Source organism: Pituophis catenifer, unplaced genomic scaffold (genome assembly GCF_029215685.1).
Source record: "Pituophis catenifer annectens isolate HBS135680 unplaced genomic scaffold, rPitCat1.0.hap2 SCAF_2, whole genome shotgun sequence".
Taxonomy (NCBI): Eukaryota; Metazoa; Chordata; class Lepidosauria; order Squamata; family Colubridae; genus Pituophis; species Pituophis catenifer.
Window position 1 is genome coordinate 83,760,486 of NW_027256882.1, and position 27,298 is coordinate 83,787,783.

At 38.6% G+C, this 27,298-nt stretch overlaps 1 protein-coding gene across 1 annotated transcript; it reads right to left on the bottom strand.

Moving 5' to 3' along the window:
* Positions 1 to 27,199, bottom strand: ACY1 (aminoacylase 1). The gene is made up of 15 exons (XM_070937063.1): positions 27,132 to 27,199; positions 26,210 to 26,352; positions 22,576 to 22,640; positions 19,614 to 19,718; positions 17,193 to 17,287; positions 14,821 to 14,897; positions 11,676 to 11,765; positions 10,805 to 10,861; positions 8,978 to 9,051; positions 8,505 to 8,554; positions 6,672 to 6,816; positions 3,575 to 3,643; positions 3,210 to 3,289; positions 2,668 to 2,728; positions 1 to 2,557 (listed from the first exon to the last, which is right to left on the bottom strand). Exons 2-15 carry the CDS (start codon positions 26,319 to 26,321, stop codon positions 2,393 to 2,395), a joined length of 1,245 nt encoding a protein of 414 aa, XP_070793164.1. The 5' UTR covers positions 26,322 to 26,352; positions 27,132 to 27,199; the 3' UTR covers positions 1 to 2,392.
* Between the last annotated feature and the right edge of the window lie 99 nt (positions 27,200 to 27,298).

The window sequence follows — 27,298 nt, forward strand, 5'->3', positions numbered from 1 at the left end:
TCTTTTCAGCCAAACTTAACTAAGAGAAGCAATTCATCCTGAAACATGGCAAACAGAACAAACAAAAAGCAACTCTAAACAAAATTTTGACACTATAGACTTCTGTGGAAGTGTCATTTCTCCAAAGGAGAAATGTTCATCTAAAAAATTTCCACATCCACATATGCAACAATTCAGTGCATGTTACCAAAACACAACAGGGTACAACAGGACTTTCTACCAAGTAAGATTGTACAAAACAATACAGAACTATAAAAATGCATGAGTTAGCCTTTTTCCCTGGGCTTTTAAAAGAATCCTGATTTAGCCCTATTTTCACACCTGAACATTTTGGGACACAACAAAGCATTTATATTTTCACAGTAAATTTTACAGATTATTATTGTATACATAAGACAAATCAGTGTTCTTATCTGTGCTTCAGTTTCATATTAAAAATCACTTGTAGTTAATAGACTACTAATAAAGGGGGGAAATTTCCATATTCCCTAAGTATGTGTTGCTCTATGACACTAGAAAGGAGTGTAGTTTCTAACAGGTGTTATCCAGTATTAAAAAGAGAAAGTGTACCTGACAGTGTATATCGTACAGTGGATGATCTTGCATTATAGCAGTGTGTGAAAAATAATCCTTCTGGAAGAAATTCAGGTTTTGTTACAAATGACAAGTTGGATGAAGAGAACCTGAGATAAACTATGTCAATATGATATCTGGAGAACTTCTCTCACTTTCCAATCTGAATCAATTATCTTGTATAAAACTGGGGAAAATACCTCTTTCATGGGATGGTTTGCCAATGCTATGAGTGGGGGGAAACATAGCTAATATTCAAGAGGCACATGTATGTTAACAAATTCTTTAGAGAATGGTATCCGATTGAAGGCAATGTGATTGAAAGTTTCTCCTTGTCTTAAACTATATACCTTTACTGACTGTCCTTAATATTTCAGAATTCCAGTTAAAATTTAGAAAAGAATGCCTCAAAGGGAAGGATACATCATTCTGATATAGTGCCAATATCCAAGGTATTCCTGGGAGAAAAATCATCCATGCTATTGGTGGGATCATCGCCATTTCACCCTTAGAAGTTTGGCATTTAAAGAATTCAAATGGCATTCATTTATAATTAGCTGAAATACAGGTTCAATAGATAATTAAGGCAGTCAGCCATACTGCTAGTGAATCCTCAAGGAATAAAAATTCAGGGACATCCCCATAAGGTAGTAAAATAGAGAAGGAAGTTCCTAAGCAGGTTGAATTAATTCTTAACTCCTCCTTCAAGATCTTGGTCTCTCACTGTAATTCAACTTTATTTAATAAAAAGCTGTGTGGCACAGTGGTTAGAATGCAGTATTGAAGACTAATTCGGCTGACTGCAGTTCGATCCTGACTGGCTCAAGGTTAGCTTAGCCTTCCATCCTTCCTAGGTCAGTAAAATGAGGACCCAGGCTGTTGGGGGCAATATGTTGACTCTGTAAACTGCTTAGAGAGGGCTGTAAAGTACTGTGAATTGGTATATAAGTGCTATTGCTATGCTAAATTCCCTTTCATTTACTTTCAAAACATTTTTTCCTCTGAAAGGACTCATGGGGCAAAGAGTAAGTGTCATAACTGATTCTCTTTTACAAATAGGGAAACTAAGAAAAAATGCTCAGTATTATAGCAGAGTTGGACAAATTTTCTCCGTTGTAGAATTCTACATAAGTGTTGAGATGGTCTTCCTTATTAGGCATCCCAGAGAAAGCAAAAGAAAAAAGAATAATTCCACGTCAACCCCATCAGCCTAAATAGCACTCTCACCTGACCCCCAGTGTCTCAAGATTTCAGGGTCTTCATCTCTATTTTGCTTTCTCCTTAGGTTTATCAATGTAAATGATGTTCTTTTTCTTTAAAAAACAAAACACTACACAGCAAAATGGTACGGTAGTAACAGGAAGACAATTAATATGATAGTAACATTTTCCTGCTCAATTGCATTTCAGTAGTGAGAAACTGGTCCTTAGAATTTGCTGATTTAGAAGCCACGAAGACTGTCCTTTTATCTCCAAATGGAGAAATTGTTAGTAGGGGGTTAGTAGGGGTTTTCCGTCTGGACTTGTGAGAAGAAGAGTCTCTACATTCATTAATATGCAGCAGAGAAAAAGTCATTGACATCAATAAGACCCTAATTTACATGTGGTTGCATTAACTGATGCTGCCAGTGTGCTTTGTCCCTTGTGTAACATCCAGGGATGCTGGAATTCCACTTCCTCTTGGCAAAACACAGATGATCAGGCACCATAAGCCCCTCAGTCATAATACATAGTGTCCTTTCTCAATTTCTTTGGTTTTTCTCCCCAATCCCCCTACCACCACCACCACACACCCCAAATCACTGCCATCTGCTAGGATCTCAGGCTTCTGCTTGCAGAGGAGGGACACTGGCCAGTGCTGGGATGAGGTGAGCATAGATCTCAATCCCATGAAGGAAGACCTGCTCATTCAGGAATTCGTTGTGGTCATGCAGCAGCACAGGTGTGTAGTTCATGGGGGAAAAGCCAATTGCAGGGCGACCTGCCTGAAATATATTGGAAGGAGAAGCAGCTGTGAGAAAGAGTCCAGAGCAAGTGAGTAGAAGATAAGCATTTCCACTGGTCAGGTGCCTGTAGGAAAGACATCTATACTCACTGCTCTGATGTAGCGGCTGTCAGTGGCAGCAGGGAAGATCTCACACTTCAGCTTCATATTCCTGAAGAGACAGAGACACAATGGCAGAGACGCTCCCCATGTGATGATTGTTATTTAACCTTGATATTTCTGTAGCTTCAGAAGTTTCAAGCTACTCCAAAAGTAGAATTTATCAACTGAAAAAATGGAACTGCAGGCTTCTGGGATGATCCAGAATTGGAGTAGTTGAGAAGACAAGAGTTATCAGATGGAGTTTCTATATTTTTCCCAACTTGAAGCAATCCAGACATCTTACAAACACTCTGTTGGTTTAGCCCGTCTAATCTCTGAATATAGACAGGTGGCAGTCTGGGAATAGCTGTTCTATACTAGGGGATATCCTAGTATATATCAACCTTTTTCTGAATGCAGTCAATAGCAACTTCTCCACCAAATATAAATATAGTTTGCTCCTATCTAGGAGGTGAAATTGCTCCCATCCCAAAATGATTAAGGAAAAAAGAAAAAAAAATGAGAAAAAGCATATGTAACAACATACTCACATGTCTTTGCAGGTGTCACTGAATGCCTTCCACCAGGGATCAGATTCCTCTGTGGAGGTAACTGTCTGATCCATGTATTTCTAGCCCAAGGGAAAAGGTAGAAGGTGAAACTCGTAGGAGGCAACAGATTCTCAAAATCCAGGAATGTCTGGCAAAAGCTTGGCAGAAGCAGCAGTAGCACTAAAAGAGGCTGTGGAGCACAGGGCACCAAAGAAAGACAGCCCTGTTGAGATAAAGGCCCAAGGAGGAAAGGAAGAGAAAGACAGTGGCAGTACTCTAGAAGGCTATAAGCCGAAAGCAGTTTAGAGCTTTGCTTCTAGAACTAAAGGAAAAGTAATTGGAATGAACTCTCATTTCCCAGTTACCTGCTGGAACTCATATGTAACACCTTCTCCAGCAGCTTTGCACCAAGATGCGAGTTGCTCCTCAAATGCCTGCAAAGCAAAAACAAATCAATATGTGATATGATAAGGCACTTTGTTCTGAGCAATTCTTGGCCAGATACCCTACTTTTCATTATCTTATTATTCTATTCTACAATTCTCTGTACTCTTTCCTGCCTGTTTAAGAATACTTCTTCCCTCACAGGTAAGGAACCATCAAATACATAGCTTCAAAGCTACATATTGATCAAAGGTCTGTATGATAGATACCTGACATTTGTCTCCAGGGCAGCTTTTGTGGGAATGTGTTGTAAAACACGGTTGATCTTTCATTAAACATAGAGCATGAAAGCCCTCAAGGCTACCAGAATTTGGGACGCTTGAAAGTAATCTACAAGCAAAGGAATTAAGATCTCCAATTCTTTCAAACATCAAGAAAAATTATTAAGGGCTTCCATAATAAGAGCTGCAAACGCTGCAAGATTATTAAACAAATTAACAATATTTTATGGGACAGTTTAACAAGTTTTGTAAAAAAAAAAAAAACAGTCAGAAACTGTTTTAAGATTTATAAGATTGCTCATCTCAAACAATAGGTGGTGTACAGCATAAAAATAACAATAAATCAAAAAAGGAGGAAAAAACAAAAAAAAATCCATATATAACAATAAACAAACTATAAATGTAAAATGGCGACAGGCACACAACAAAATCACCACAGGGTAACTCCCATACAACTATCCCCAAATGCCTGAGGGAAGAGCCAGGTCTTAATGATTTTCTTAAAGGCAAGGAGAATTGAGGATTGTCATATATGGGGGAGGGGAGATTCTTCTAGATTTTTTTCTACAAAAAATAGCAGCCTTTCTAGGTCCTGAAGATGACAAGATTTAAAAGAAGGGACCTGGAGCATGCCCTTCATGTGAGAGAATGTGACAAAGGGAGATGTTCTTAGGAGAAGTAATTCAGTCTTATGACATGCAGGGCTTTAAAGATAACCAGTAGCTTGAATTGCATCCAAAAGCATATTGGGAAACAGTGTAGTTCATTGAATAGTGGTATTACATGGGCATAACAAGATATGCCCGTAACTACTTGCAAATAACTACTGTACAATCATTTTATAATACCGTATTTTCTGGCGTATAAGACGACTTTTTAACACATGAAAATCTTCTAAAAAGTCAGGGGTTGTCTTATACGCCGGGTGTCATTCTCCTCTAACCAAGCAGACCAGCCCGAAAGGCTCTGACGAGCCTTAAATGGCTCTGGCGATCCAAGCTCTGACGATCCCAGTTGAGTTGCCTGCTAATCAGGCAACTCAGCTGGGATCGCCAGAGCCATGGAGAAGGAAAAAGCTTTTTTCCTTTCACATGGCTCTGGCGATCCCAGCTCTGACGATCTGCTAATCAGGCAACTCAGTTGGGATCAACTCAGTTGGGATCGCCAGAGCCATGTAGAAGGAAAAAGCTTTTTTCCTTTCACATGGCTCTGGCGATCCCAGCTCTGACGATCTGCTAATCAGGCAACTCAGCTGGGATTGCCAGAGCCATGTAAAAGGAAAAAAGTTTTCTCCCTCCAGCTTGCTTACCTTAGCTGCTAGTCGCAACGCTTGCCTTGCTTCGCTTGCCTGAATCCATTCCATCAGCAAGCCACTCCCTGCCTGCAATCAAGCAGGCAGGGAGTTGTGGACTTCAACTCCCAGAATTCCTCAGCCAGCAAAACAAAGCTGGCTGAGGAATTCTGGGAGTTGAAGTCTACAAATCTTAAAGTTGCCAAGGTTGGAGACCCCTGTTCTATTGGGTAAGTTTTTTTCCCCTTTGGGAGCTTTAAAAAAATAGTTAATTGGGGTTTTTTTTAGTTGTTCTTTTTTAGACCTAGCCATTTAAAGTTTAGGAAGTTTTAAATTTAGCTTTCATATAAAAATAAAATAAAATAAAATAATATTTGTGCAGCTTTCTGAGATTTAGTGTGTTTTTGTAGTGTTTCACTGTAACTACACAAACACACAAAATCTCACAAAGCTGTATGTGAAATTTTGTGTGTGTAAAGTGTGAAAGTTGCGTTTTTGAGCTTTTTGTGGCTGTGTGCAGTTCCTGCTTGTTTAAGGGGCCATTTTGGGTCTAGCACAGCTGCTTTTACATTGTGGGTGAGCCAGTTGTGTTGTGTTGTGTTGTGTTGTGTTGTGTGTGTGTAAAGTGTGAAAGTTGTTTTTTGGGGGCTTTTTGTGGCTGTGTGAGGTTCCTGCTTGTTGCAGGGGCCATTTTGGGTCTAGCACAGCTGCTTTTACATTGTGGGTGAGCCAGTTGTGTTGTGTTGTGTTGTGTTGTGTGTGTGTAAAGTGTGAAAGTTGGTTTTTTGGGGGCTTTTTGTGGCTGTGTGAGGTTCCTGCTTCTTGCAGGGGCCATTTTGGGTCTAGCACAGCTGCTTTTACATTGTGGGTGAGCCAGTTGTGTTGTGTTGTGTGTGTGTAAAGTGTGAAAGTTGTTTTTTGGGGGCTTTTTGTGGCTGTGTGAGGTTCCTGCTTGTTGCAGGGGCCATTTTGGGTCTAGCACAGCTGCTTTTACATTGTGGGTGAGCCAGTTGATGTTTTTTAATTTTTATTTGGTGTGCATTGGAAGAGGGGTAGTCTTATACGGCGAGTATAGCCCAAACCCTATATTTTAAGAGGAAAATTTGGGGCTTGTCTTATACGCCCAGTCGTCTTATACGCCGGAAAATACGGTAAATAATAAATACTGGCTGAAATGGTATAGGGCTTCCTGCCTGAGCATGGGGTTGGACTAGAAGACCTCCAAGTCCCTTCCAACTGGTTCCTCCTCTCCTCTCCTCTCCTCTCCTCTCCTCTCCTCTCCTCTCCTCTCCTCTCCTCTCCTCTCCTCTATTCTATTCTATTCTATTCTATTCTATTCTATTCTATTCTATTCTATTCTATTCTATTCTATTCTATTCTATTCAACTACTGTTGCTGTTTCTAGCGTCGGTGGGAAGAGCTAATACATTCTCTGGCTGGTTATGATGAGATATTCAAGGCAAATCTTTATGGAATGAAAACTGGTAACCTTCTCCTTCTCTGTACCTTTAAGTCCTCCGTGGGAGGGATTCGGATATCAAAGGCAACAGAGAGCTCAGAGGGGACCACATTGAATGATACGCCTCCATTCAACATGGTCAGGTTCACGGATGTTACATCTCCTAAAGTGAGATGTCCCTCTGTTTTCAATCTGTGAGAAAGAACCAAAAAAATACACACACACACATATATATATATACAGTTTCTTTGAAATTTTTAAATAAATTCATTGCTAAATCCCTGAGAATGAAGAAACGGCATGTGATCGCCTGCCCAAATATTTATAGGAATCATTGCCCAACAAAAACTGCAGAAGATACCTGATTCTGTAATTTACACATTATCTTAAAACATACATATAAAATGTTTCTATCACTGGCAGTACAGATGCCATCACAGTAAAGCATCCCTGCATTTATCAGAATTGTTACATGCATTAATTTAATCTCAGACATGTTGCTAAATGTTCTCAGATTCTAACCAACTATATACTAGTGTGAGCTTAAATGGACTCCAGAGGAGGTAGAGGACAGGAAGGCCTGAAGGAACGTTGTCCATAGGGTTGTGATGAGTTGGACACGACTTCGCAACTAACAATAACAACAATATACTAGTGTTGTGAGAGTGGCTCCTACAAGTGGACCCAGCCATATTTCTGAGGATTGGCTCTTCATACATGACAAATGGTAGACAGTGTAATGGGAATGGAAAAGGTGGATAGAATATGTTCAGAACAAATATCAAACTAGAAAGTATCAAATAGCTTTTATTTGAAAATAATGTATTAGAAATATTTTAATGCAAAGGGATAAAGAGGAAAAATTTTATAGGGGGAGGGACGGGTTCAGGCTTATATATTAGTGTCATTAGTTATGAGTAAGTAATAGGGAAGTCTGGGGGGGGGAGGGTTAGGGAGGGTTAGGGAGGATGGGAGGTTTGGGGCGGGAGGTGGGGGGTGAAAAAGGGGGTGAAAATGTAATTGTAAAACTTTTGCAATAAAAAAAAAAAAAAAAAAAAAATAAAGGAACGTTGTCCATAGGGTTGTGATGAGTTGGACACGACTTCGCAACTAACAATAACAACAATATACTAGTGTTGTGAGAGTGGCTCCTACAAGTGGACCCAGCCATATTTCTGAGGATTGGCTCTTCATACATGACAAATGGTAGACAGTGTAACATCCAACAATATATTAATAAATGTCATAACACAGATAATTTTCAAAATTAAATGTCCTTTGTGAATATAATGCCATTCTGGATTTACAAAGCACCTCTTTAAAGTGCTTCACTTATCAGAAATTCTTAGGAATTATGCAAAGTGCATCACTATATACAACATTATATGAAGGCAAGGATAGGTTTTATGAAATTATTTTGTGAATTTCATCTCAGTAGAGTTATAGCAGAGCTGTGCCCTGCAACTCATTACTCACCCTCTTCATCATTAAAATGAAAAACTCCCAGATCCATTTTAGAGAATCAAAGGGCAATGAGAGAAATATGTCACCTATATCTTTCAGTTCCATTATAGGAAAAAAAAAAAGCTGAACAGTTTTCCGTATCACAGCTGAAGGTTCAAATGGACGCTTGTGATAGGAATCTATTTGCAATAAAAGACTGGCAGAGCAGTGCTGGATAACAGTATATTTCATGTACTGTATTGTCTATGAAAGCCATGCCACAATCTAATGTTTTTGAGGTGACAAAACCCTCTTCTTTGGTTGTACTTTTATTAAAAAAAAAAAAAAACAGAATGGGGAAATGCCATTCTTCAATCATGAAGGTCAGGCATTGACTTTCCCTATCTTGACAGACTTGACCTATTTTTATTTCTTACCTTTGTTTTTCATGTTCTCTGAATTCAAGGAAAGAAGTGATCACTCTGTGCTATGAACAGGAAAATCAAAAGTAAATGCAAAGATAAGCATTCTCCCCACTGTCAGTGCTTCTACAAGACTGCCTTTAGTGTCAGCTTCTGGACAAGATGGGATTATACCTCTTTTAGCGAATTATGATAAAATGGAAAAAAATCTTTGTAAACCAAAAATCAGCAATTTTTTACTCTCTAGAAGCTGAGGGGCTACAACTTTCATAACATCTGACCATAGAGGTTTATTGGCTGAATTTCATAATCAAATTTGAGCACTGCAGTTTGATAATCCTACTCTAAACTGCACATTACAGCCAGCAAAACAACCAGTTCATATAAAGTGTCTGTTTCGATTTTCTACTTTTACATGTTAATACTAATAAGTAATTCTATCTGCCATCCTTCCTTGGCCCTGTATATTATAGAGAATGGTCTCTTACCATCTTTTCAGCAGCTGTATTCTCAATGAATCTGGATCCATGTCCCGGATTCCCTTCTACTTTCACTTTAATCCCTGAGGTCATTTCAAGAAAGACCATAAATGTAAATGTAGAAATAAAGTAAAGCAAAGCAAGCCAAACAGTTACATGGTTTAACTACCACAGCAAGTAGAATGGGTGCAGTAAAAAGTACATCAGTCTCCTAGTAGTTTTAAGATTGGATACTATTAATATAGTGAGAAAAAACTTAAATAATTTGCAAACTGACTTTGAGTTAATCAATTGTCCTCAATATTTCTTCCTGTTAAATACAAGTGTGAAGCAGAATAACTCTGGGTCAGTTATTCTGTGCCTCTGTAGTGCTGACAAGCTCAAAAAATTGTGCTAGGATCTTTTATCTACAGTAATTAAGATGTCAATGTGCATTTATACAGTGTACGACTCCCTAGATACAGCAAGTGTCAGCATACCCTGACAGCAGGTATTTGACATACCAGTTATTGCCATCAATTTATATATAAATTTGAGGGAAGGAGAGGGAGAGGGAGAGGGAGAGGGAGGGAGGGAGGGAGAGAGAGAGAGAGAGAGAGAGAGAGAGAGAGAGAGAGAATTTCAAAGTAGATCCCAAAAATTAACACATTTTGAATAAAGTGTATATATATGATATATCTTTCTCTTCCACCTGAAAGTGTGCCATGTTCCAAAGAAGTAACAATGCACTGAAGGACACAACTATACTTAACAGATAAACTCTTTTTTCAAAGAAATCAGCAGCTTTAATAAAAGAACAATGATCAATGAGGATAATTATACAAAGATATATATTAGACTGATAATATGAGAAATTAGATAATCAGTTAGTTATGAATATGGTGAAGATGCACAAAAGATTTGTAACCGACACACTGTTTGCAATTGTAATGGATGATGGATTTATGTTTTATTTAAAAATAAAAAAAAATTCAAAAAATATATAAAAGAACAGGCTTGCTTCTTCACATTGGAAATGGTAACAAAATTATCCATAAAACTCTATCTCTATCTGCGGTTTGTAACCATAATGCATGTACCTTTTGAAGAGAAACAAAATTTTTCTGTTTTTAATTTCTACTAATCTTTTTTCTCTGTTTACGTTTGAAGATTATCTTGTTAATTGTGTATATTCTTTGTGTTGCTTTTTTTAAATGTATTTACATTTTATATATTTTCTTGTAATTTATAAATAAAATTTGGGGAAAAGATAATGCATATACCATCTTTTATAATAAAATAGAATATAATCAACACAATAATAAAAACAATAACATGTATACATGTATACACCACATACACACGAGATAAATAGATATATATTATATATTCACATAATTTGCAAATACACAAGTAAAGGCTAATAACTAGATATAGTTGCCAACATTAACTGCAGTATTTTTGAGTTTTCAGAGAATCAGATTTCAACATTTGCATTAAATTAAATTGCAGGCATATACTATAATATATCAGAAAGTTTCACAATGCCTTTATTGAAATTCCAAACTATAAAACAACAGGCATCGGGGGAGGTCTAAAATTCTACATCAATCCAGTGATGTAACTGTGACTACAGTTCTACAGAGTGAAAACTGATGTGGCAAAGAAATACAGCTGCAACTAAGAAAAATATATAGAGTAGATATAAAACTGACAAAACTCCAGAAATTGTTCAAAAGAATTCATGCATTATGTGTGGTGGAGATACGGCAGATGGTTTTCAGCATAGATTTTAGGATGATGCAGATTAAAAAGAAAAGGGATGACAGGGAGTACAACATTTCAGATCTTACTTACACCATGGGCATTTCTCACCATAGAATACAGTGAAAGTGTCTGTTGGGTTTGCCAGACCTAGGAGAAATCAAAACAATAATTGTAAATAACAAATGCCATTCAAATATAGAGGAGCCTTTCTTCAAAACCTTTTGGCTAGGAATTATAGCATCAACTAACTGGCTTTGTATTCATGTAGGGGAGGACATTATTATTATTATTGGCAAGTAAAGAATCTGCACCAGGGCTGCATAGATCTTCCTTCTGAAACAACAAACCTTTAGTCCAGGGGTCTGCAACCTTAAGCACTCAAAGAGCCATTTGGACCCGTTTCCCACAGAAAAGAAAACACCAGAAGTCACAAAACCTGGGTGAGCGTGGCCAACTCGATGTAACTCACTTCTACCAGTCACATGACCCCCTAGCCACACCTACCCAGCTGGTCATTATGGCAGAGAACCAGTTGTTAAAAAACACCGGGAACCACAAAATCCTTTTGACATCTCTCTCTCTCTCCCCTCTCTCCCTCTCTCCCCCCCTCTCTCTCCCTCTCTCTCTGTCTCTCTCTGTCTCTGCCCTGGCCGCTTCTCCATCCCCTGCCGTCACCCTTACCTTCTCAGGCAGGCGAGGAGTGACTAGGAGGGGAGGGCGAGGGGTGGGGCCAGCCAGTGGTGGGATCACCCCACAGGGAGCCACAGTAGAGGGACCAAAGAGCCACATGTGGCTCCGGAGCTGCAGGTTGCTGACCCCTGCTATAGTCATACAGCTTTGAGAAGGAAACAAAGTAATCACAAAGAACAATTTTATTAAGAAAAAAAGGAAAATGATTTCAGTTACAGCATATTTTTCAATTCCAAAATTGCTTCCCAAATGCCATACTATGGATTTTCACCTTCATCCAGAGCAAAGCCAACATTAAGTGCCGCAAACTCAGGAGTCTTCACAAACAATTCCATCCCCTTGTGGCCCCCAATCTCTTCATCTGGAAGAAAAAGAAAGCCCAGACAGTTACATACTTTTGCTTTGATCTCCAAACCAGCATTTCAAAGGGGGAATATTTGAAGAACTAATTACAGTGCAAAGTTCCCACTAGGATCCAAGAGAGCTTTTGTGCTTTGCAATCTGGCACGCAGGGGGCCTCCTCTCTTTGTACTAGCATAGCCCGCAAAGAACAAAAATTGCTTTTTCTCCAAAACCCATTCATCAGCGTTTTTTGTGTGTCTGCCCCAAAATTTGTAATGCACTAATTGGTTCCTGCTATTAATCAGGCAAGCAATCGCTCTGTTTAATGGGACATAACATCACATTTGAGACCACAAGTGCAGTCTTACTGGGATGCAACAAAAGAAGAGAGTAGAACCATCTTAGAAGAACTGCAAAAAGATCCCAAATCATTTATTTGCTCAAAAGTCTCTGCGTCATTTTTCAATTAATTTCCCCCTCAAAGCTGCTGTAAGCCCTGGAGTAGAGTATGACACACCCTAGTAGTATGCTGCTTGATCACAGCCGCAGATGAGATGAAGGGAATTAATTGTCAAAGAAACGAAGGTAGGGTTAGTCTCTCTTCCCCTATACTAGGGTCCTAATGAAAGTTTGGAGGCACTGTGATTTTTTAAAATTGTTATCATTTTTAAAAATGGCATCGTGATGGTGTTGTATCAAACTACTTCTGAATTTAATTATCTACTCCACATGCCATCTAATATGTTCCAATGACGGTCCTGCAGCAAAAAAAGATGAGAAGTGTTTTATCAGTAAATATTTTCTTTCTCTTGCTAAAGAAATCCATCACCACAATCAGAAATTTCTCATTCCACCCAGCTGCTGCTACTGGGTTATCTGTGGAACAAGCAGCCACCCAGGGAGGAAATCAAGAGTTATCAACCTTTTATGGTTACTGAGAGGAAACATGGACACTAAATAGAGAGGTTTGGTATACCTATAGTTACAGAGTTAGTAAAGCTATCATTTATGATTTGATAGAAGTATTAAAGGAAACAACTGCTGCAGTTTGTGGGGGTTTTTTTAATTTTAATCTGTACACTACAAATTAGTAATAAAAACAGCTAATCAACCTTGTAATGAAATTTTGACCAATAGTTTGTCTTTCATTCTTTACATATTTTCCATTCTTAAATATAGCTTGTCTCCTGATATAAAACATGTATGTTTTATAGAGTCCTTGAGGCTGAACTTGCTTGTTTTCTTGCAGATGCTTCATTACACAGTTAGGTAACACCTTCAGTGCTAGAAACAAGTGGGGTTTGCTCTCTGTATATACACTGTGACTTGCCCTTTTGCTGTGGGTGGGAGTGTTGTTTTCTTCTTGATTAGGCTGTAGTTTATCTATGTTGATATGGCTGATTTGTTTGAGTCCTAGGCTTCCAGGAATTCTCCCGCATATTGGATTTGGTTTGGTCTAGGCTACTCAGTTGAAACTATGGTTAGATCTGTCCATGAGTTGTGAAAGTAAGGAATTTTCATCATGTCTTCTGACTGCTAGTTAGTGTTCATGGATGCACTCTGCTAGTCTTCTGCCTGCCTGTCCCTACTCAGTGGCTGGAACAGTGCTTATACTGTATATTGTAGATGAGTCCTGTTTTTTCTTTTGGTTTACTTACAGTGTTTTAGAATTTAAAGGCTTTAGTTGGTTTGTGGGCTATGGTGATGCCATGTTGTGGTAATAGTTTGTTAGGTTTTTTAAATGTATGGTAGTGTTATTTTTTTCATAGGTGTTGTTTGAAGAATTGTAGTGTGTTATATGGTCGGGCACTTTTTGATAAAATTGTGTTGGTGTGCATTTTGCTGGAAGATGTACAAATGATCTGTAAAAGTTCAACCCTGAGCTACAAATATTTTCTTATATTTATATGTTTTACTTAATCTCCCCATATTGTTTAACCAACAGTGATAAATATTGGTTTTGAGATTTTGCTGCAGAAATGAAATCTATGTTTTTCTTCCAAAACAATATACTGAAAACATTCTGTTACAAATCCATACTGAAAATGTTTACTTTATTGGTTTCTGTGGGTTTTGCTAGGCGACTTAGCTTGCATCTTATTTGCCTGGGGAGACTGCATTTACCAATCCTTCCACACATCCACAGTAATGGATTCTGTCCTCAAGTCAAAAATATGACAGCATAAAAAGGTTTCAGAGCTGTGGTTGGAGGAGCACTTCTTTTCCTTTTCCCTTCCATGCAGAATTATCTATTGGGAAAAATGAACAGCCGATTGCTGTCCTTGTATCTCTGCTCCAGCTTTCTCTGATGCTTCCTTGGAACAGTTGCTCTTTTTATTGCATCACACTTTTAATACAGCACTGCATGCTTAGAATCACATGCTTCGACCCTTTAAAATTATTATCTGGGCTCTGAAAATCATGCAATAGTTTTTAAAATCCTAGTCATATATGCATCAATTGCTTGATATTCTTGGAGACAGAACTTTTAAAAACCATTGTGTGACTCTTAATTTGGAAGGAGAAAAGCTCCTGGATGGAAACCCTTGGGCACAAGGGGGCTCCTACCTGTGAAGATTGTAGTTTTGCATCTCAATGGAAATACTTATCTTGTGGAAGACCCAAAACATGCTCCCATGTTTGAACAATAAGAAAACAGAAAAGGTGTGTCAGTATGGCAACCAAAGCAAGAATGGCAGTAGATATGAAACACCAGCCAGTTGGGACAGGGCAATTCTGGAGCAGACCAACAGAAGCTAGTAGACGGTTGATCTCTGAAGGTTTCTCCTCCACATACCCTAGAATGTCCACATGGGAAATTTTCTGCCAGCATTAACATTATTTTCATACCAGAACACCTTAGCCTGACTTTGATCTGCTGCTGAATGAACACACAAGAAATGCTCGGTTGTGAGAATATGTCCTCAGCAGACCATTAGTGAAGCCTCTTTGCACATGAAAGCAGAGTGAACCCTATGGTGTTGAGTTGCCATATTTTTTGCTTCTACGATCTATCATTTTGAGCAAAAACTAGGAGACACCCGATTATACTATGTGCCTATTATTTAACTCACCTGGGACAAAGCTCATATGAATGGTTCGTGGAAAATGTCTTCCTTCAGCTTTCAGCCTCCGTATGGCTTCTAGGTATCTGAAAGAAAAAATGCCTTATTTAGTGGCTCATTAATAGTAGTATAGTAGTGTAGTATAGCCTTTATTGTCATTGTACATCATATATACAATGAAATTGGTTTAGCTTCTCTGGTGCAATCCATAACAGAAAAATAGTATAGAGAATAATCCCTATACAAGTAATGGGGGGGGGGGGGAAAGACTAGTCATATGTTTCCTTATGTGCGTGGAATGATTGTGATTGTGTTTAAGAGTCTGACAGCCCATAGGTAGAAGCTGTTTTTAAACCTGTTTATCTGGCTGGCTATGCTTCGATGTCTTCTGCCCAATGGTAGAAGTGAAAAGAGACACTGGCCAGGGTGTGAATCATCCCTAAGTATCTTCCTTACTCTGCTGAAACAGTGAGACCTGGCGATTTCATCCAGTGGTGTTAGGGGGCAACCAATGGTTTCCTGTGCCGAATTGATCACTCTCTGTAGTGCCTTCCTGTCCGCAGCTGTTAGACCAGCATACCATACTGTTATACAGTATGTGAGGACACATTCTATCGTAGACAGATAAAAAGAAGTCATCAGCCGTTGTTCCACATGATTTTTCCTCAGGACTCTAAGGAAATGAAGTCTCTGTTGAGCCTTACTAACCACCAGAGACGTGTTATTTTTCCAGGTGAGAGCTTGACTAATGAGCACTCCCAAGAATTTAAAAGAGGAAGCCCTCTCCACACAGCCCCGCTCAATATACAGTGGGGCAGGTTCCTCTCTGTGCTTCCGAAAATCTAGCACCATCTCCTTTGTCTTGCTAGTATTTAGATGTAAGTTGTTTTTTGAATACCATATGGATACCTTCTGGACTTCCCTGTTTGCTGATTCGTCCCCGCCAGTTATAAGCTCCAACATCATTGTTGTCTCCAAACTTTATTATGGTGTTAGATGGACTTGAGGATATGCAGGATAACATAGTACTTTTAAGAAAAAGGAGTGTGTATGTATCGATGACGGATGCTGGATATTGGAAAGGAGCAAATACTTAGCTGGAGTCTGGATCAAAATTCCCTGAATTCTAAAACATGTCTTGCAGGGCAAAGCAGAGCCAGGTGTTCATATACAAGGCACCTATTTTCTGCTTGCAAGAATTAACCAGGTACCATTCAGCCATCTTCTGAATGCAGCAGCAATCTGCCTATTCCAGCTTGCTGTTTTTTGGCCAATGAGATACAATTTTTATATTTTTATTTAATTGCATCAATAAACAGAAATGAAGGGGGAAAGATATAACAATAAAAACAAACAGAAAAAGGATAAAACAAGATAAGGGACAAAAACATTAGAATGTATATTGTATTTATATAAAGCAACTCATCTTTAAAATACATCATTCAATCTGAACAAATGGGGTAATATTGATCAGCTTTATGTTAATAGGCAGTCAGTTTATAGTAGAAGGAAAGAGAAGAAAAGAAGAATCAACAACAAGGTGGATGGACTCAGTTACAGAGATTATGAATGACCTGAAGGACTAGGTTAGGGACAGGTTATCATGGAGAAAGTCTATGTCAGACCTGGGCATTTTACAGCCTCCAGGCTACATCCAGCCCTTTGATTATCTTTGTCTGGCTCATATCAATCGAAAATTAAATAGGCTTAACTGCCAGAAGTATCAAAGGGTACTGCCAGAATGCTTGGAAGATGGGTAGATTGGTTTATCCTTGGGCTGCCGGAGGCCCAGTAGACTGGTCTCATTTATATCATGCATGCAATACAAGTGCATTGCTTTTATTTTGAAAGCGACTTATTTTTTTCCCTTCAATTTACATATGGGTATGCATCCCTGCCTATATAGCGTCACAGCCTTTTCGGTTCAGCCCTCTACAACATGTGGTCCCATATGGTCCCTTGGGAAAATTAATTGTCCACCCCTGATCTATGTTGTCACTATGAAACAATATGGCACAACAGCACATAATCAAAACAGACAGGATTAACAAATCAAGTTATTGTACTTATTTCTATCACTTTCACAGCTATAACTAAAATGCTCTTTGCACGAATTATTCCCTTGGTCGCATCCCTTCACTTCAATCATTTTGCAAGACAAAATGCCAACATAGCTTTCCTTATTAAATCTCTTTTGTACTGTCTAGAATATGGGTGTTAAACTATGGCCTGCAAGCCGGATGCGTCACGTACTGGCCATGCCCACCTCCATTTTAGCGAAGAGGGAAAAAGTTGTGATACGTCACGTGATGCCACGACGCTGCAAGTTTGACACCCCTGGTCTAGAACATATATAGAAAGATAAGATGGGTTACACTTACTGGATAGATACACATTTCATATCTTGAGCTCCCCGTCCATAGATATTTCCCTCAGAGTCCTTGAAAGCCGAAAAAGGATCATACTGCCAATATTCCTGAAGGAAAGAAAATGAAACAATCAGAAAAATGTGAATGGATGAGAAATGAGGTTTTGCCCTTATGGCAGCCTGCTAAGACATTAAAGGAAAAGTCTGGCTGTTTTCAGAGATACGCTACAATACTGGGAACAAATCGATATAAATCTACACATTTCCTAATGTGAGAAACTAGGAAACCTTTGAAAAACTTGCTTCTGAGTTCAGCAAGGATGATTTTTGGAAAGGTGCTTTTTGGATTCTCTGTGTGAGGAAGTAGTTTTTCTGCGAAATGTTGCAAAGCATGGAAGCTGCAAGGTAACCAGGAGCAAAATAATCATGAAGGCATCATATTAATTGCCTCCTTTTATCATTACCGAAAGTTGGTGAGTCTGTAAATCTTCTATGGTAATTTAATTAAAGCTGGGAGCTTCATTTAGAACTCTCCCATCATCCAGTTTTGCTGAAGCTTTCTGGATTTACATTAACATTTCATAGAGCTTTATCTTTCAGAAGTACTTTTTTAAAACCAGAGTTTTTATGGTAATTAATTCACTGCCCTGAATGGCAGTTTTCTACTATTTATACCACAATAAAATCCCAGCAACTATGAGTAATTGTTGTGTAGCAATCTTCCACTACAGTAGTACAACTGTAATACAAGCTCAAAAGATTTGTCTGGAACAAATATACTGCATATGGACCACAATTTTAGAGTCAGACTCATAGTTGGAAAGAAAGCAATGACATTTTTCTTGAATTATTGGATTTTTTATTTATTCCTCCAGTAGATAATGCACCAGCCTAAAGTGTTGGGCTTAACTATTTCAGTAGAGTGTGTTAAACATAAGTACACACTCAAGTGATATTTCTTTCTTATCTCGTTCCCCTAAGCTAATTTTATCTAAAATGTCTTTGTAGAAACACACTTAACCCGTCAATGGAGGGAATGAATGTCTGCAAGATCCAATCTGAGTTGGTCACTGAGACCAGAGGTTTGTTCTTCCAGCTTTCAGACTTGTGCTGGAGCCCATCCTCAGGGAACAGTACAAGTTCTAAAGCTTGGAAGAACAAACCTCTGGTCCTAATGACTAACTCAGATTGGATCCTGCATCATTATCCTGGGACATGTATATTTGCCTTCATTCACAGAATGAAAGTCTGTTTAGTCCAGGGGTCTCCAACCTTTTGGACCTCAGAGACCAACCACAAAATGCATAATTTTAAATCCCACGGACCACTGGGGAGGGGGAGGCTTAGCTGTCTTTTGGGCCTACCTGTCTGCTTCTGTGTGGCCTCCAGGTGGGAGGCCCAAGAGAAAGCGCCTGGTCCAGGCACACAACCTGGAAACTTCTTTTGTGTTCCTTTTCTCAAGAAGCTTGGTCAATCCAAGTGAAGGAAAACGAAGATGGGCACAGTGACAGTGGTGGGTTGCTGACCTTGGTGGGAAAGTTGGTCCCATATTCCAGAGCTGTAGTAATCACAGGACTGGCCCTTTGGTCATCCCAGAGCAGCTCCACCACCCGGGTGCACCAGCCTGCAGGGGAGCTGCCTGCTTTACAGCCCTCTCTAAGCAGTTTATAGAGACAGCATATTGTGCCCCACCAATCTGGGTTACCTCATTTTACTTACCTCGAAAGGGTGGAAGGCTGAGTCAACCTTGAGCCGATAAGAATTGAACTGCTGGCAGTCGGCAGAGTTAGCCTACAATACTGCATACTAACCACTGCACCACCAACAGTTTTTAGTCCTCGACTTACAACCACACTTGGAACCATAAATTCATTATTAAACAGTGAAGTTGTTAAGTGAGGAATCAAGTGACCATACCCAGTTTTATGGGGTTTCTTTTGCCATGGTCATTTAGTGAATCACCATGGTCACAAAGACATCACATGATCTCAATTTGCAATCTTCCCTTCCAACTTCCCCATTGACCTTGCTTGTCAAAAGCTGGATGGAAAGTGGTGGAAGGCAAATGGTGATCACATGACTCTAGAAGACTGTAATTATCATAAATGCAAGCCAGTTGCAAAAGTGCTTGGATCAAGTTTACATGATCACGGAGGCATTGCATCGATTTTAAGTGCAAGGACCAGTCATAAGTCACTTTTTTCAGTGTCACTGTAACTTTAAATAGTCGCTAAACAAATGATCACAAGTTGAGGATTACTTGTAAATTAAAACAAGGAATAGCAAAGAGGAAGATAAAATCCACCACTTCTCCCCTGGAATAATATTTCCTGGCTTTTGCAAGTTGTTTTGAAGAAGGAACCCAATCATCCCCCAACTCTCTTTTCCAGCAAGGTTAAAGTTGCTACTGAATCCCCAGTGTGAATCTCCTAACCTCAAACACGGGAACAACATCTGTATGAGAATTTAGTAAGATGGAGCTGAGTTGTGGGTTTGTGCCTTTCCAAGTCAGAATCGTGATCACACGGTCAGGGCAGACCTGCAACAGAACATTACGTCAGATGGGATTCTTTGTGTCACTTTGGAAAATAGGACTCACTTTGAAGTTTTTACTGAAAACTACTTTGTGTAGTTTTCAGTAAGTACACACTATATACACCCTCCTCGCTTTTCATGGGGAGAAGACAATTTTATAAAATAAAATTTGAATTTGAAAAGTTGTATTATTCTAAGAAAATGACAAAATACTTTTATTAAATTTAATAAGAAAAAGCAGATTGCTAAGAATTTCAGAGTTTCGTTGCTGAAATCCTGACTTGTATGATAGTCACTTTTGCTAGAGAATTTATGTCTAGCCCAGCATCTTGCTCAAGACCCTATCATTATGGCTTAGCATGCTATGTGAATCCAGACACTGAAAACAATAGCAGAAGTACAGACACAGAAAGTGGAAGCAATAATCATTACACATAGTATTTATACATACAAACTGCTTTTCGGATATAAGCAACTGCAAAGAAAATTATTTTCAGACAGACATGCCTTCTTTCTCTACTTCTCTTCAGGCAGCTCCAAAGTACCCTATATTCAAGATCCATTAACCACTTCTCAATTTTAATTTTCTGTTTAGAGAAAATCCAGATGCCATCAGAGGGAGCCCACAGCAACTCCAATCGGCATGGGAAACTCAAAACAGGCTGGAAGTCAATTTAGTTTTATAAAACTGGTTCTGATTACCATAAATATTGAAAGAAAGGGAAGTCCCAGTTCTTGAAATGATTTATTTACATAGGAGCATTTTAACACTTTCAGCTCAGTCAACCTGGGGAGAATTGGTTTTAACACAGGAACAGACATAAAAGAACAGCCTAGCAAAATGATATTTCTTGCCTTTTCCTAGTAAAAACATTTTCATAGCATTTATTTGTAACACGTATCAATCTAAATGCGGCACATAAAGCTGAAAAGGTCAGGTTGGGTTATTGGATATAGAACCTGTAATAAGAGATTAACTGGATAGCAAGCTCTTCAAAGGATCACAGCTCCAACAGGTTTATTACAAACTATAAGCAATCTAAAACATACCATAGTATGATTCAATCAGACACTTGATAGTAAGCCTGAATCAATTATCTTCATGCCATGAACCCTAATTTATCAAAATTAGCATTCAATGGACCCAAATTAATCAAAATTAAAAATCAATTTAAAAAACCCTGGCAGTAGCACCCTTTTACTACATCTCTATTTTGCTTTTTGTCCAAAATGGTTAAACTAACCTAAATGGGTCCTTGTTTGTATTATCAGCTCATTTTCATTCTCGTAACTAGATTCTGGTGAGGCCATCAAATCAGTTACATGATGTTTGCAGATTTAGATTTAAGTTTCTCCAACACTAGTACAGTTTTTTGAACATTACATCAGATGATAACATAGAATGCCTTAATTCTATGTTAATTAGTTTTAAATAATATTGTTATAGCTCTGAAATCATTAATAAATGATTAAAAATGGATCTTTGTTGAATCAGGCCAAATATCTACTTCATCCAACATATTACTCATACCAAAATTTATCTGGGAGATTTACAAGCAGGACATGAGGATTATTGGTCCCCAATAACTAATATTTAGATACACTGTCTTTGAAATTAGAAGTAAGATACAATTATTAAGACTAACAAACTTGGATACCCATTTCCTCTATAAATTTATTCACTGCCTAAGTAGGCAGCTAACACTATAGCTGGTAGATGACATGATCCAAGTGATTTTTGAATAATGATCACTATCTCAATAATATACTTTGTACAGACACATGGAAACCAGTTCCCCATGCTGTAACCTTAGACAATTATATGTGAATGATGCAACTGCCTGGACTAATTCTAGCAGCATGAATTTATTCTCTGTGACTGATGCATGCAGAGTTCATGGAAAACAGCTATGTGAACTGATCTACTGCCCGTATGTCTGTATCTTTGCATTTATATCACACATGCAATTGTAACATGGGTATGTGTCTTGCAATTATACAGGAAATAAGACTTTACACAACTCTGGAGGAAAGAAACAGATGAGAACAGCAAAAACATTTGAAGGGGATAAATTGCAAAAAATAAAATTCCACCAATTGTCCACTTTATCCTATGGATAATTAGTATGTGCTATTAAAGAGTTTAATTTTGATAGATGTTCGGGTCACTATTTTTTAAACATGTTTATAGGTAGCAAGCCTTTAGCAACTATGCTACTGAACTTTGTTAAAATCATTTACAGTTTTTTTTCCTCCTAATTTGAAATGAATGCCTTATTCCTTATTATTCCTTATTCCTTATTATTAACTCAGTGGACAGAGTAAAGCAACGTTAGTTAAAACAATGCATAGAAATATCTCTTTGGAAAATTGCCCAAACAAACATTGCCCCAATGTACCATTATATCTATTTTAACAATGGAATGAAATTGAAATCCTGAGCTGTAGCAGTAATATATATATGAGAGTATTCCTTGACTTTGACTCAGCAGATAGCAGGTTCTAGCTGACATTTTTATAAGCTAAAAAGTAAATTAGATTAGATTTGCATAGAACTTTAATGGGAGACTTCCTGATAATGTTAGATAGGGAAATCCTTCTCCCACCCCACCCCACCCCACCCCACCCCACCCAACTACCCTTGTAGAAAGCACTAACAAATCACTTCTATGTTGCTATCAATAACAATATATGCGGGTGAAGTTTTATTTTTTTAAATCCCTTATCTCAAAGTTTAAACCTGCATGACTAAGATAAATGATGCTGATTTTTTCCTAAATTATGAGCATAAAAAGGCCATGCAGGAACAAATTAGAAACTGACAGAATCCGAATAAGTGCAAGGGGTTCTCATTATTTTACCTCCACTTTCAGACACTGTAGACCGAGTTCAGAAGCTATTCTTTCCAGGAATTTTACTGCCGTTTCTGGAAGAGAATAGGAAGCCACCATGAAAATTACACGTCTTTTTATTTCAATCAATATTTAATTTTTAAAAATGACAGTACAAGTTCTATAAAACTTTTCCCCATGTGCAATATTTGGAATAAAACTTTGCCCCAAGGATAAAGCACTGGACAAGTTTTGAAAACTTGGGCCTTCTTATGTCTTCAACATATGTTTAAGCTCACTTGTCATCTATCACTGTTTATTTTAATTATTCTACGAATATTTTTAAAGATGACAAGCATTATCGTGGAAATACAGCAAATTGCCCAAAGCCATAAAATTAACAATGAACCACCCCTGAAGAGATAACTCGTGCTTCCAGCACTCCGTCAACTGAGCCATCATTGTTTCTACTTTACATTTCAAGGTGGTGCATTTCAGTTCTCCTTGACATGTATCTTCCCATCCAAAAATAATTAAAATAAAAGCATCAATTATTAAAAAGAGAAACATTGACACACTGAGGCATTCTAGAATTAATATGTTGAGGCCTTAAGATTTCAGAATGTTATTCTGAATGAATGTTTCTATTGAATAGATTTGTTTACAATGAAAGTTCTACAAATCTATTCAATAGAAACATTAGCTCCTCCACAATGAAAACGATGAAGATCTAGATGGAGGTCAGCCTTGCACTTAACACTGATTTTCTATATGGACACAGGAAGTGTTGAAATCCAAATTTTTTTACTACCAGTTCTGTGGGCGTGGCTTGGTGGGCATGGTGTGGCTTAGTGAGCGTGGCAGGGGAAGGATATTGCAAAATCTCCATTCCCACCCCACTCTGGGGCCAGCCAGAGGTGTTATTTGCCGATTCTCCGAACTGCTCAAAATTTCTGCTACCAGTTCTCCAGAACCTGCTGGATTTCAACCCTGGACATAGGCACTGGGAGAAGACCACGGGTGTCAAATTCACTGCATCACATTGCCGTCATGTGATATTTCCCCTTTGCGGAACTGGGGTGGGTGTGGCCTGTGTGTGATGCATCTGGCCCGTGAGCCGCCAGTTTAACATCCCTGAACTAGACAGACTTATACTATTTTATTTATTTATATGGCCATCCAAACAACATGAACTTTTGGGAAGGTAACAATCAATAAAATAATCATAATGAAACATGAAAATCAAGTTAAAAGATAACTGGACACAGAACAAAATAAACAAGCAATCATCATCCCAAGTGGGCTCACTCAAAACCCAGACCTGATGCTTTGTTCTTTTTGGGGACTATTTCTAAATATCAACGGATGGATATAAAAACTGTAGAGAAATCACTGTGAGAATTAAATAAATATATTTCTCATTCAGATTATAAAAGTTCTTGACTCTTGTCATTTCCATTAATTCCTTTATTCAATTTTTATACAGTACAACTGACAATGGCCTCTGTTTCTTCCCCAGATAGTGCAAGATCAATAGTAGATACATTCTGAAGAATTGCACTGCCTCATTTATCCCACAGATGAAATCATAAGCATATTTTCTGCATAAATAGTGACAGGGAGCCAAATATAAAACTGTTTTCTTGCCAAGTCTTCTAACTTTCAAAAAGTTTGTATAGATTATATATAATATATTGTATAGGTTTCTGGCTGTATAAGTTTATACGGCCAGAAATCTAAAGTGCAAGAGGGGAAAAACTTTTATTTATTTATTTATTTATTTATTTATTTATTTATTTATTTATTTATTTAATTTGTATACCGCCCTTCTCCAACAGGACTCAGGGCGGTGAACAGCCATGGTAAAACATAACATAAAATTTAAAAGCAGTTTAAAAACATTAAATAATTTTGGCTATCCATTTAAAACAACCTGGATTAAACCAATTACAAATTAAAACCAAAGGGATGGGATCATTTTAGCTTTTACTCTTAAAAATTTCATTAGCCATGCAAACACACAACTGATATTAGCTTTCGGTGGATTCTTCTCCTGGAGATGCTCCTTTAAACCAAACTTAAAAGAGAGGTAATATTTTCTTCCTTCAGTGCTTGCTAGAGTGTATGAGTGTAACTTTCTTTTTTTGGACATAAGGAACAAGTCGCACATCATCATTCTGCCTAGCTTCTACATCTCAAAAGTATGCCACACTAATGCAAAAGAACCTTGTTTTACTCTCAACGGATTTAGATCACAATATATGTATACACACACACATATATATACACACACACACACAGGTAGTCCTCAACTTACAACCATTTGTTTAGAGTCCATTTGAATCACCGCAGCACTGAAAAAAAAGGCTTACAACCAGTTCTGGCACTTATGACGATTGTATCATCCCCCCAGTCACACAATCAAAATTTGGTTGCTTGACAACCAACATGTAGCTACGACAGCTGCAGCATCCTTGGGACATATGATTGTCATTTGTAACCTTCCCAGCCAGTTTTCAATAAACACTCAGTGGGGGAAGTTGGATTTGCTTAATGACTGCACGATTCACCTGACAACTGCAGTGATTTGCTTATTTCACAACTATGTGAAAAAAGGTCATAAAATTGGGTATAATTTAGTTAAAATAGAAATTCTGGTCCTTATTATAGTCATAGATCCAGGACTACATACATACATACACACAAGGATGCATGAGCACACACACACAAAACCACATATATTTTTCTTATCACATTATTTGGGCCATTTTTAGTAACAAATGAATAAACTATCCTACTGTAAATAAGCACACTCCTAATATGTTTCTTACATAGGCAGAATTCTGTCTGAGCATGCCAGGGACAAAATAACATACAGGTGCATAAATATATCATAAATCAAACAGTTATGTTGGTACTGTGTATTTGCTCAGGAAAATCTTCATTTAATACATATATATTTAAAATGTCATTTAATATAGCAGCTTGCAAAGATATGCTACACATTGTGCTAGTTATTTCTACAAAAGTACATAGCAAGCTATGCATAATGAAAAAAAAACCCTTTTCTTTACCAAGAATTATAATCTCATAATGTAATATAGTACAGTTTGATCATAAATTGCTCTCAAAATAAAAAACCCATGATATAATATGAAAGTTAATTCTCCCCCATCCCCACCCCAATTTTGTTAACAGGTTTCAGGTACCAAATGCTGATTATCAGTGCAACAAATTCTGAAAGTCAATATGCACAAGATATGTAGTATTGCAGCATTAAATTCATATGGGATAAAAAGGAATGAAGGAGTTTAGACATATACTGTAGTTCACATACATACAATTGAATTGGATGAGCCTTTTCTTTTCACAATAAGACCAACTGTACATGGCAAATGAACTGAATGCACCATGGACAGAACAGGTAAGATAAATTCCATTCAAGTAAACTTTAGAAATCAGTTTGCTTCTCTTTGTCTAACAAATCATGCAAGAATGCCAACTCTGACTGATAAAAGGAACCAGATTTTTGAGGGTGTGCTCCTGTGGGATGGTGGACATCTAACAGTTCAGCCAAAAGCTGGCTGCAGATTGGATCTAGTCAAACACAAAGCCATATGACTTTGTCTTTCTTTAAGGAAAGAAAAAAAAAGAGACTTAATACCATAATCAGGCTGAGGTTGGACTGTCTTGATTCTCAGATATTCCCGGAAGAGAGTGACAGATGGGTCTTCTTTGGGATCCCTCTCCCCAAGCTTTTTAGAGTCTGGTAGCATGTTAGCTTTCTGGACTCCGGAGAGTAGAGTACTATATCAAATACAGTAAGAGAGGAACATACAGAAAGTGAGGATAAAGAACACAAGAACTGCACTTTTTCAACTGATTGAGAAAGAAATTATCCCTGGAAATAAGGAAGGAGATTATGGTAATAGTTATGTTTGCACTTCGAATTCCTGCACTGTACAGTACAAAGGTACCGTACTGTACCTTCAAGTACTCAACTTTAGGCAAAAGCAACCCAGTATTAAAAAAAAAAATACCCGGAAGAGTTACAGAGGATAGAATGAAATTGCCACTCTCCCCCAAATACAGGATTGTCTGTCTTTTAACTGCTGCAGTCAAGGCAGAATTTCCACAGCTTACAACCACGCTCTGCAGAACTGTGAGAGTTACACCCCATTCACGGAGTGCTCCTCGGCTGCAGGGGCGAAAGTCCGGCAGAGTACAGTACAAGCGCGCAAGGCAGCTTGAAACTGGCCGGGGCTCTGGCCCTTAGACCCAGCCAAACAGCCCCCCTCCCCCGGCCGCCCCCTTTCATTGGATTTTTCTCTCCCAGATACCGCAGTCTAGAGCTCGCCTGCCTCCCTTGTAAGCTCCTGGCCCAGCGGCAGCCAAGTAAACAAGTTCTTTGGCAGGCACCTCGGAGGCAACGGTGGGCTGGCCTTTCTCCTCGTTCCCCCCCACCCCCCCCAGTGAAAAGAGCCGACGGTCGGGCGAAGCGACAGGGAAGCTTTCCCGGGCAGCAAAAGAGCCCCCGAAGTGGCACCGGGTGCTCTTCCCCCTCTCCTTCCTCAGACCTCACCCACCTCTTTTGCTCTTTGCGGAAGCCACCGCCTCCCTCAAGCCTTGCTCGCCGCGACTTGATTCCACACCGTCCTCGGGGGCGGCGGTAGCGGTAGCGCTGGGGAGGGCTGAGCGCAGAGCAGACCAATCTCCAAGGCGCGCGCCGGCCCGCCCGCTCGCGCCCAATCCG

Coding starts and splice junctions, on each gene's coding strand:
- ACY1 (XM_070937063.1), bottom strand. CDS start 26,321: ATGCTACCAGACTCTAAAAAGCTTGGGGAGAGGGATCCCAAAGAAGAC. Junction 10,862..11,675: donor TGGCTTTGCTCTGGATGAAG/GTGAAAATCCAT, acceptor GATTTCTCCTAG/GTCTGGCAAACCCAACAGAC. Junction 9,052..10,804: donor TGGTGAGAAATGCCCATGGT/GTAAGTAAGATC, acceptor AAATGACCTCAG/GGATTAAAGTGAAAGTAGAA.